The sequence below is a fragment of the Rhinatrema bivittatum genome, chromosome 7, assembly GCF_901001135.1.
Source record: "Rhinatrema bivittatum chromosome 7, aRhiBiv1.1, whole genome shotgun sequence".
NCBI classification, from domain to species: domain Eukaryota; kingdom Metazoa; phylum Chordata; class Amphibia; order Gymnophiona; family Rhinatrematidae; genus Rhinatrema; species Rhinatrema bivittatum.
In genome coordinates, this window is record NC_042621.1 from 278,019,917 (window position 1) to 278,032,243 (window position 12,327).

Consider the following 12,327-nt stretch of genomic DNA (forward strand, 5'->3'; position numbering starts at 1 on the left):
ATTTTAAAATGAGTTCTGCTAATTTGCCTTTCTAAAAAGAAATGCTTTTAATCTTTTCCTAAAAATGTTGGGATTTTTTTTTTTGATGATATGATTTAAATTTCATTAGACCTAATGAGAAATTAGGGGATACATTTTCAAAGGATTCGTTTGGATTTATACATGTTCAGTGGATGGGGAGGGGGATGTGTATGTATGTGAATAGATCAGCTGAATCTGCGCAAGTGGATTTTCAGTCTCCTGAAAGTATTTAATTTAATACAATTTTGCTCACTGTTATTTATCAAAACAGATATATTAGATGAATTACCAAAATAGCATAAATCAAATCAAGCGACAAATATGAACAATATCATACTTATAATATAAGAAGAAAAAAAACCTATTTCAGTCAATCACAATGAAAATAATATAACAATAAAAGCAAAATCACCACAAGACCTTAAGAGACTGAAATAAAGTCATCTAAAGGCCTCAGGAAAGAGAAAAGTCTTTACTGTCTTCATAAGAGCCATCATTAGACAATAAATGGGTCTCCAATGGCAATCTATTCCAAAAACAGGAGCCACACATGGAAAAGCACATTTTTCTAGTACTGGACAATTGGGCCAACTTAACAGACCACCAAGGCTCATACTTTGGCACATACTCAATGAGCCAATTTCTAAAATAGGCTGCACAAGTACCAGAAAGAGCCTTAAAGTTGGGCAAACAATTTTAAACTATAAGCGATAATATACAGGTAGTCATCGCAGCCCAGTAAGAACTGAGGTTATAGGTGCCCTACAACCACATTCAATACGGATGTAAGCAGCCATGTTTTGGACAAGCTATAGATAAAGTATTTCATTGGTACCCCAACGAACAAGATGTTGCAGTAATCAAGTCTAGAAGCGATAACTGCAAGTACCACCTTAATAAGATCATCTTTACTCAAAAAAAGAACAGAACTGTCTCAGCATGCACAAGTGAAGAAAACAGGATTTATAAATTTGCCTAATTTGCAGGATCAATGAAAGAGAACCATCAAAAATGACAGTTAAATTGCGGGCTTGTTTCAGAACGGGAACTCTCACCCCCATCAGGAAGCAGAAAATTCTCAAGTACTGGGGAGCCTTGTTTTGACACCTGCATAATTTACATTTTAGATGAGTTCATCTTAAAAAAAAACCTGAAGCCCAGCCAATTACTAATCGCTGAAAAATAGGATGACAGACTTTGTGAAGCCTGATCCTAAAGTTTATCCAGAGGGTCATACAATTGGATATCATCTGCAGATTTAAAAATGCTAGACACCAAAAGTCCAAAAAGACCGACACATAGATGTTAAACCAGCTAGGGGAAAATGACAGAACCTTATGGGAGAAGAAAATAGGCAGGCAAGGTCTCCCGTAACACGTTGACTTCTGTTTTCTACAAATGAGATAAACCAAGTTACAACAGCCCTGCGGATGCCCAAACTAGATAAACGATCATGATTTTATGATCCAGGGTATCAAATGCTGAACTAAGGGCGAGAAAGACCAACAAGACAGCATTGGCTTTGTCTATCTCTAGTCTTAGATCAACAAAAAGTGCAACCAGCAAGCAAAGTCGTTTTGGTTCCATGGCCTGATTGAAATCCCAACTGGAAAGAGTTCACAAACTTCCCTGTTAAAGAAATTCAATCCTCCCAACGAGTTTGCTGAGGAACAGAGTACTAGAAGTAGGGCCTAAAACACTGAGAACACGAAGCTCCAGGGAACTCTTCATTCGCATCGCTGCTGTCTTGAAAACACTAGGTGAACGGCCCTCCATAAAAAGAAGAACTTCATCTTTTCTAAACCACATTCCAATCCTTCCCCAACAGTTTTCAACAACTCTGCAGGGCAAGGATCAAAGGGGCAAGATGTAGGTTTTAAACTCTTGAAGAGTTTGCTAAACCCTGAGTCATCCAAGAGCTGAAACTGAGGGAAGACCTGGGAAGGAAAACAGAAAAAGAATTTGTTCCCAATATGCAGTCAGTCTCCACCACAGAGATGGGTAACACTATTCATAGAAACTTCCTCCATGTCCAGTGATTGCCTAATGGAAGAAATTTTATCAAAGAAAAACTAGACAAGATCAACACATTTCTGCTGTGACTCAATGGTGTACAACTAGATTTTTAGGCTTTGTAAGACCGTAAATCCATTCAAATAACTGCTTAGGCTTACTCAATGAGGCAGTGAGAAGATTTGAAAATAATTACTTTTTTGCACTCTTGGCAAGGTTATACAGATAAGATTTTAAGGGTCATGAGGGACTTGGAGTCATTGGCATCTTCTGCTGGGCTCTTTCTAAATTGTGATTTTTTTTTTCTCCTGAGCATCTGCAACCGCTGAGAAAATCAAAATGATTATGTAAAAGGGCTGATAAGAGTCCAGCGCTTTACTCATCTCATTATTCTATAATGCAATCAAGTGAGCAACAGGAAGTCCCTCTAAATAAGACTTAATGTAGTCAAGGGCATGAAGGCTTCAGAGCTAACTGGGGAACGTGATTCACCAGTCTCCATATAGGTTCGGAATATGAGATAGGGCAATGCTTTCAAAACAAATGTACTTTTAGATACATTAAGAGGCATTTTGGGGGCATGGTCAGAAAATATACACATACAAATTTTGATTGAAAAAAAAATGTATGCACGTAATCAGCACGCCACTAACATGCGTTATGTCATCATTTAACATCGTGCACGAGTGCGCACACTCTTAGTCACATAACTGGTGTCGTGTGTTTGAAAATTGTCTGGATTTGTGCAGACTGAAAAATATGAGTATGCGTTTCTATTTAAGGGCCCTTAAATAGAAAAATTACCTCAGATGTCAAATATGTTAAATGCAGTGGTTGACTATGAGGGTAATTTTCAAAGCGGTCACCAAAATCAGGCAGCAAAAATGTGCACATGTTATTCACCAAGTCTGTTTGGAGAATTATCCCACCAAATGTACCTGTGCACCATTGTAACTGCTATTGTGTGTGCAGAAGAAATGTTTCAGGAAAATCTGTGCACACACTTTTGAAAATCCAAACGTTTTGAGTGTAAGCGCAAACCCTCCCCAAGTCTGCCTTTGGGAACGCCTCCACTCAGTCCAGGTAAACTTATGCACAAACAGAACACGCACACCATTTCTGTGGGCACCCATGGAAAACATATTTGACAATTACCCTCCCTATGGAAGAAACTAGCAGGATATCTATTGCTGAATAAGAAATACATTTGAAAATGAAGAGCAAGCATTGTTAAATGAATGGAAGTGGTGCTCTCAGTCCGCCTTATGCTCAACAAACCCTTCTCAGAACTGGTGCACATCGACTGTGTACAGAAACTGAACCTGGTACTGAAGCACACTGGCAGAGAGCAGTATGAGGAAGACCCTCCAGCAGTGCATATCTACTCCTTAAGATCAAGCGAGGGGGTGAATATGGATATTGAGAAACAGATCAATCAAATGCAACACGTTCCAGTCAAAGAATGGGCTTCTTTATGGCCAACAACTGAATACATGCTCTCAGCCAGGATTATTTTTAATGGTGGCACATTCTGTATTTCAAACTTGGTATTTTCCAGTTAGCACACAAAAGGAGCTCTTGTGTTTGGTTTTTAATTCATCTTATCCCATAGGAGCAGACGGGCTGGATGGGACATTCTTGTAAATATTGCATGGTTTGAGGAATTCTTTTGCCATTGTCAATGAGACGTGCTGCCTTCTCATCTGCAGCGTTCGGATGATGGTAGCTCGCTAGAATATTACTTATTGCAATGCAGTAACCTGAGAAATTCCTAAATAATAGCCCAATCAATCCAAGCATATCCTTTCACCCTGACCAGCAGAGTGTAGCAGATTAACCCTTTGTCATCGACCGAGAACCCCAGGAATGTTTACAGTTTCCCGAAAGAGCACCAGAGCTAAACTGGTCCAGACCTGGGTTACAAATGGAGAAAAAGTCATAGGGAGTTACCTCAGAAGAGCAAAGCCTGTGATAGTCATCAATCTTCCATAACACACTGTCATAAAAAGTAGCGCAGTAAGGTCAAGGCAGCAGCACTTTGGCAAAAGAATTAGGAAAAGAGCTGATGTGAGAGCCAATCTGTCAGAAAATCATCTCATCAATGGACTCAGAGAGTCCTTGGATTATATGTGCAGGTTGAAACAGTCAGTCAGAGCCTCAAACTGGCTGAAAACCAAGGCAGCTGCCTTTCTACCTTTAGAAGAAGATTATTGTTATTATACTATAGGGTAGGGACTTAAATGGAACACTACGTGTGCAAAATGGGCTTTTAATATAACATACACATCTTAATTCAGCCAAGAACTGTTTTTTTGTTTGCATTCCTATAAAATATATCTGGTATTTCCTTATTCGGCAGAGCTAAGAGGATGAAAAACTTACTCTATGAGACTTTGCAAAATTCATGCGAAAGAAATCAGAAGGAAGAGAAGATGTATCTATCTTATATATCGAAAAAACAAGAACTGATAAAAAAAAAAAAGGAAGGTGGATTCTTACCTGATTTTCTTTTTGAGGGTCCATATTCCCTGAAAAAGAAGCAACAACAGACAGACATCGTTAGGTGCTGGAGCGGTGGGGGGAGGCAGAAGGGCAAGCCCCACCCATGCAGGCACAGGTTCATTCAGCGACGCTGCTCCCGCTTCACACCCTGGAGCCTGGGACCGCAAGGCATTGACAGATACGGAGCGGGGGAGAATCCGAGCCGCAGCCCGTGGCTGGGAGCAGCTGCGGCACCGGGAGCCAGGGCTGCACCCACGTGACCCGCCTGACAGAAGGAACCATCCACCACCAGGGGAGTCACAGCCATGCATTGCTCACTTGTTTTCCCAGGGATAACTGGATGTGCTTTTTGCTTCTCATCACGTGCTAATTTAATATCTGCCTCTCCCTGCAACATGTTAAGTTATTTTTTTGGGGGAGGATTTTCACCCCTGCCAACAGCCCAGTGCGGTTTTCTGAAAGTAACGGGAAATGTATTTTTTTTTTTTTTTGGTGCTTGGTGCAGGATTTCTGGCTAATCTTCCACTCTTGTTTCTGCTGGGTGACTCTTTTAACAGCTGCTTTGCTATACTGAGTGGCAGCAATCCTAGATCAGGCAGGTGGGAAGGGCGAGGGAACAAGTCATTAAGGGTAATAAATAGGATTACAGTGTAAATACATTTTGGGGAGTGGAAAGGGAGTTTAAACTTCTTTTCACTTAAACTATCAGCACTTTATTGCCAAATCAAACAATGCATTACAACCAAAGTCAGGAAGACGGCCGGATAGCCAAGGCAGACCAATTAACTTAGAGCATACAACAATTAGTCCTTGGAAAGTGGTAAACTGGTGATTTTTACCACAGCACAACCAAAACTGCTACTGAAGATTATGGTCTTCTCGCGTTAATTTGTTGCAAATCTTGTTAGCACAGATACTATGTGCACTCAGCCACCAACATATGTTCCTTTAGTAAACAGACACAACACTTAATTGCCAATACAAATATATTATATACTTTAGCAAGAAACATTTGTCATAACCCACCAAGAAACTGCCACTGAACTGAGTAAAGACTGTAGCCAAGTAAGATTGAAACACTTTTCATCCAGGTAAAAGCCTTCCTATGAAGCATAATATTTAAAAACAGTCTTTCCTGCTCTAGACGGTGTCTTTGCAGATAAGCTGCCATTTACCAGACTGCCAAGCTCTGTTTAAATGTGTGGTTTTTGTGTAAAAGCTGGTGCAGCGTTGTTGGTCTGCGCTTTTGCTGAATGATGCCTGGGTGTCTCCCATGGTCATTAAAACACTAGAAAGCTGCTGGTTGTGAGCAGGGGACAGGCACTAGCTGGCCTGCTTGAGGTCTCATCCTCTTTACCCCTCACTCACCCACCCCAGTTATTGCTTTTCTTCTATAGCTTGTGTAGAAAGGGGAGCACTGATCTTTTGCAGCTTTGCTCAATCTCCTGCGATAGTTCTTTCCTGGCTGTTTAAACTCTCATACTCCTGTTTGTCTTATCTGCCTGATTTGACTATTTTGTATGCTCCCAGGGGGCAGGGACTATCTGTTGTGTGTCTCTGTAAAGCACTGCGTATGCCTGGTAGCCCTATACAAATGATTATAATAATTAATGCTCGTATTTTAACTAACAGACAATGCACAGTTCTGCAAGCTTCCTTCACCCAATCACTGATCTATCTTGAAACAAAGTGAGACCATTAAATCCGGAGATCTGTGAACAATTCATGATGCCTGCTTTCCCTCTTTGGTACAAAAATTTGTATACAGTTATGACTATGGCAGGGCAGCTTTCAAAATCACTGATACCCTCACAATTTGCTCCAACCTCCCTGGGATTACAGGCAAACTGGAAATAAGGTAATTAAAAAACAAAACCCAAACAAAAAAAAACCCCAGGAATTTTGAGGGTCCTGAATGTCAAGGGAACATGAAAATTCTGGGCCAGGGGCCCCTGGGGGTTCTACCATCTGTAGCAAACATTTGAGTGAAACTGCATGAATGATTCAGAAGTTACTGTGGCGGGCGGGGGGGGGGGGGGGGGGTTACACACAGCAGACACCCAGATGTGATGGTTTTACAAAGAGCAGGCTCTCTACAGGAAACCAACTTAAAAACCGCTTGATGACATCTTAATCTGCTCTGTCCTCGTGAGATAAGAGGTTATCTGAACTGATCTAGCCTGGTAACCTACAGGAACCTCCGCCCTCTCAGGGACTCTTAGTGTAGGAGAACTGTCAGGAGGAGGAGGACATTGGGTGCTCTGCTCTCTATGGCAGAAATCTGAATGAAATCTGAGCAACAGTTCAAAGGTTACTGGTTGAGAAGGGCACACAAGAGAGGAAAAAAACAGAGAGAGATTGTATAAGGCCAGTCTCCCAGGAGGAAACTATGCTAAAAACCCGTTGCTCAAAAGCAAAATCAAAGTAAAAGTAAATGAAAACCAACCCCTGGCAGGAAAATGGGAAAAGTGCTTAGTGCCCTACTGTTGTATCAAAAGTATCTAATAGGCTGGCTCAGGATTCATTATCGATTTACAGTCATCATCGGCCAAATGTGGTCACAAAACCTCACGCACAGCATCATCATCTTTGGATAATTTCTCTATTAGTTAAGCAGAAGTATCACAATGGGCACCATATTTGGTTTTGCCAGGGTCTAACGTGGCGACTGGAACTCCCTCCTGGAGTTCTCATAATTCAGGATCCGAGTTTGCTTTGCTCTGTCACTTGAGGCGATGATGGGTCAACAATAACTTGTGGAAGTAAAGAAACGCTGCAAGTTTTCTCCAGCCTGTCCTCTGGATATCACCGTATTTATATTCCCATACATCTAACGAAACGAAATCATCAGCTGATGCCCGCCACACCTCAGCAGTCAGAGTCTATGCATCAACGATATCCTGGCTGAGCTGTCAACTCATTGCAGGTTATCAAGGACACTACTTACCCGTTTTGCTTCATTTCTTTCATCTGCCGGCTCTTCGGGGGAGGTCGGGGCTGGTGCCAAATTCTAGAAGGTTTAAAGATAGGACTGGCTCGAAACGCTTCTGATGGACTGGAGTTAGAGAGTTAACAACACGTGACATAAAATAAAACCTAATACGTCTCCGGCCATTTTGGATATCGTCCCCTCCCCCGTTCAAAGAACGAAAAATACTACTGAGGTGGCAAAATAAGAGGCAGGAAAATATAAACTGGGCATGAGAAGAAAAACTTCTGAATTGGGAAACCAAGCAGAAGCATAAATGTAGATGACAGAGCCCATGTCCTCGCCTGCCAGTTCCAACAACGGGTGACTGTCAACAGACTCCAAAAGGAGACTCAGAGGGGCAACCTGTGCCCTGGCACCAGGGGCGGGGGAGGTGCAAATTGTGCTTTCCGCATGTCCTCAAAGCTTAGAGCCCAGAACACAAACTGAAAAGCACACAAGGGGGCTAGAGAGAGAGAGAAGGGAAATAAAGCAGTCATCCACCCCAATAAAAACCAAAGACGAAAATGAAATTTAGATCTGGATATAATAAAGAATGAGACCAAAAACAACAACAACAAAAATGCATTGTTGGAAGAGATTTGAGAATTAAAAAATCAGAAAGGTTGCATACAGGTTTCTGGCCTCATGCAGCGGAAAGCCCATTGTGCAGTTCTGCAAGAGAAGCCATCCACAAGGACTGCGGCATCACCCTGGTGGGCGTGGCCGCAGACTGACCCCGAAGAGCAAAGACTGAGCACCACGACGCCACGGCATCCCTGACCCCCTATTTCGGGCAAACCCTTCATCTGCAACAGAGGGCGGCCACCTAAGGGTCAGGGCTAGCTCTGGTCCAATAAGTGTCAAAGACTTTCAATCCTATTGGCCCTGGCAAACTGCCTGCACCCAGCGAGTTTATGACTTCATTTATTTTAATTCCGTTTTGACCTCTGCATTACCGATTCTCTTCCATTCTTCGCCATGCTGCTTCAAGGAGAGGGCGGAATTAACATCTGCACAGCTGTAAGAAAACTGGCCATCGATTTCACAAACCCGACCTAGCCCTAAAGATTCAGGCAAAAAAAAAAGTGCAAATCCGTTTTCCGAAAGTGCGTCAAGCGTTTCAATGTCTGCAGCTTTTGGAAATGGATTAAAAACACTACTGTGCATGACGATTCACGGACAAAAAGCCCTGCGGGACCTTGACTTGAAAGAGCTAAATGCTAGGAGCAGGCATGAATCCCCTTTTCACACAAGTCTGCTTGCCAGCACTTTCCCTTCAGGAAGGTAACTCCTTGCACTACTCGCTTGCAGGCCATGTTTCACTCTGCAGCCTCACTCCATACAGGGAACCTGCTGCTCTAAGTGCCTTAGGGTGTCTCAACAGGCCCTGCTTGCCGCCCCACCCCCTCTCTCTCCTCTGCACGTGGAAGGGCATTTGGGGTTTATTTTGCTCCAACCTTGTGGAACTTGATTCCATGAGTAGCAAGTCTGCAGCTGAATTATTCTTTCTTCTGAAAAATGATCAAGACTTGGTTGTTTATTTTTATTTTATTTATTTAGCATTTTTATATACCGACTTTCCAATAACAGAATTACTGATCAATTTGGTTTACATTTTAACAGAACAATAACATTGACAAGTAAATGTCTTACAAAGAACAGGTCGATATAACTTGGATAAGTATATATAGGGTTAACCAGTAAGATACAATGCCTAATGTAGGCATAAGTAAAGATACAGTGCCTAATGTAGGTTAAATAAACAGTTACTAATTATAAGACTAGGTTATGATCTTCGACTGCCATAGTTTACGTGAGTTCTATAGATGATCTAAAGAGCTCTCCGGTGGGTAACCACCGAAAGGATCATTGGCAGGGATTTTCCGCTGGATGCTGTTATGGGAAAGCTTGGTTGAATAACCAAGTCTTGAGTCTTTTTTTAAATGTAGATGAGCATTGCACTGATCTGAGTTCTGGTGGGAGAGTGTTCCAGATTTTGGGTCCCGCTGTAGAGAAGGATATATATAAGAACTTATAGAATCTTATCGTCATTGTGGGTTTCAGCAGAGCAAGGTGGACATTTGAAGTTCGAGTTTTAAGTCGTAAAAAAAGATAAGTGTTTTCACTGAGATCCATTCATTGATGCTCACTGACCGATGATTAAATATAAGGCCAAGTCCTAAAGTGTACACTAAACGATGAAGCCTATTATGATGGTCATTTAGGATGGTTTTCATCTTTAATTATTTGGTTTGATGCGTCATATATATTTATACCATTATCTGGGGCACTGAGTTGGCATTAGTCATTCTATTTATTTATTTTTATTTTATTATTTTTATATACCGACATTCGATCTGAGATATCACATCGGTTTACATTCAGGTACTGTAGGTATTTCCCTATCCCCAGAGGGCTTACAATCTAAGTTGTTTAGCCCTCCCTTCTTCCACCATCAACCAGTGGCAGAGTTAGAATTGATTTTTTGGTTGGGCACAAGGTTAACATGGGTGGGCAGTAGGCCTGCAGGTCTGAGACCTAATAGTTGTATTCTTAATGATAAATGATGCCTTTTTCTGCACCCTGCAATGGCTTTCTAAGTAGTTTGCAACAGCTGTTATGCATCATGCATGAAACTTTCAACTATTTTACCTCAATTATTTCAAGCACTTACCAGCATTAAAATTCCTTATTAATCTGTATTCACTTATTTTATATTTATTGCAGTTTATAAATGCACAAGTATATCATGTAAAAGGCAAAGAAAACAATCAGATCCAATCAATCATGTATTAAAAACAAAAATTCATGTATTCTTTGATGAATTCTTTTTGCAGAAAGCCAGAAATCATCATAACTACAATAAAATAGCATTAATCATCAGAACCGGTGCAGAGCAGAGCTAGGACAATTCACATTACAACCAACATGAAAAAAAATATTCAAATTCTGATGTCACCTCAGCAAAAAATATCCCTCCACTACTATTTTGTGAAGTAACACAAACTCCTGCAAAGAAAGAGACATCTAGAACCTTACCAAACCATACAGTCACAGCACTGACTCTCAGGACTCAAATAACAGCAACCTTATGAAAAAGCAGCAATGCAAATACTACACCAGGCCCTAGAACATTAATACATCACCTAATGGAGTAAGAGAACAAGCTGTACTACTACAGAGAAAGTATACGCTAGCAGAAATACTGCACTTCAGTCACACACAGGCAAAACAGAGACCAACCCTTATCTAATATAGAAATAAGAGACTACAAATTAGAAACAGAAACATGCAGATAAAGCCAAAATAGAAAACCTGAGAAACTAGACTGTGGACAGAGGAATACTGAAGAGCAAAATGCAAAAATATAAGAAATGCACATTCCCAAAGATGGCATATTCCAATTGCTAAAATCTCAAAATAATTTTATTTTTACCATTGTTGTCTGATCTTTGAATTTTCTAATTAGTTGGTCCTGGTCTTTTTCCCCTTCTTCCTCATTTCCTAATTCCTTTTCAGTGTCTCTCTTCTACTACAGTCTTCTTCCCTTCCTCCCCTCACACACATACATACACACACACACACACACACTTTCTCTCACCGATTCCATCATACACACAACCTCTCACTCTCATATGCTCTGTCTCCCCCCACACACAACCGCACATTCTCTCTACACACACAAGCTCTCCCAGTCCCACACCCAGGCTCCCCTTCTCACCCACACACATACACACACATTCAAGCTCCCCTTCTCACTCACTCATACACACATTCAAGCTCCCCTTCTCTCCCACACATACATTCAAGCTTCCCTTCTCACCCATACACACACATTCTAGCTCCCATTCACACCCACACATACATACATTCTAGCTCCCATTCACACCCACACATACATACATTCTAGCTCCCATTCACACCCACACATACATACATTCTAGCTCCCATTCACACCCACACACACATACATTCTAGCTCCCATTCACACCCACACACACATTCAAGCTCCCCTTCTCACCCATACACACACATTCAAGCTCTCCTTCTCACCCTCACACACACACACATTCAAGCTCCCATTCTCACCCACACATACACATTCAAGCTCCCATTCTCACCCACACACATGCAGGGCCTTTTCATAAGGCACAGTCACACAGCTAAAGTCCTAATTTTGCTGCCACGGGGATGGGATCCCACGACTGCCTTGCAGCTCTGGTGCTCCTCTTTGCCATCACGGGGATGGGATCCTGTGGCAGTATTACAGCTCCAGCCTTACAGTTCTGACAATGGGATCCCATGACGGCTTTGCAGGTCCAGCGCTCCTCTTTGCCATCACCGGGATGGGATCCCATGATAGCATTGCTCAAACAGGCTTCTTCCAGTTCCGGTTGGGTGGGCGGGCGGGCGGGCCTGGGTCCAAATAGGGTAGGCAATTGCCCACCCGTTGCTATGCCACTGTCACCAACTCTCGACTCTGAGCTTTCCACCTTGCTGCATCCTACACTTGGGATAGGCTTCCTGAGCTGGTGCGTCCTGCTCTCTCTCTGGCCTTATGCAAATCCAATCTAAAAACCCACCCTTCTGAGGCTGCTTTTATTATCCCACTCCCAGCCTTATTGATTTTAGCAATTTGATTAATAAATGAAATTCACAAAGCCTCTTTTGCCCTATATGCTTGCCTTGCTTAGACTATAAGTTCCACTGAGTAGGGTCCGTCTCTTGTGTGTTTTTGTATGGTGGTGTACATTAAGTAATGCTATAGAAGTGATAAATAGGTTGTTAATAGTTGGGTGGAAGTAGTGCTTTTGGGGTAA

At 41.9% G+C, this 12,327-nt stretch overlaps 1 protein-coding gene across 3 annotated transcripts in view; it reads right to left on the bottom strand.

Annotated features, from left to right (window-relative positions):
- The window catches only part of SH3PXD2A (SH3 and PX domains 2A), a 571,414-nt gene that overhangs the window by 247,637 nt on the left and 311,450 nt on the right, over nucleotides 1-12,327 (bottom strand). For all 3 annotated transcript variants that reach the window (XM_029610305.1, XM_029610306.1, XM_029610304.1), the window contains one exon: nucleotides 4,534-4,562. In XM_029610305.1, the coding sequence (XP_029466165.1) occupies nucleotides 4,534-4,562 (29 nt within the window). The remainder of the gene's footprint in view (nucleotides 1-4,533; nucleotides 4,563-12,327) is intronic.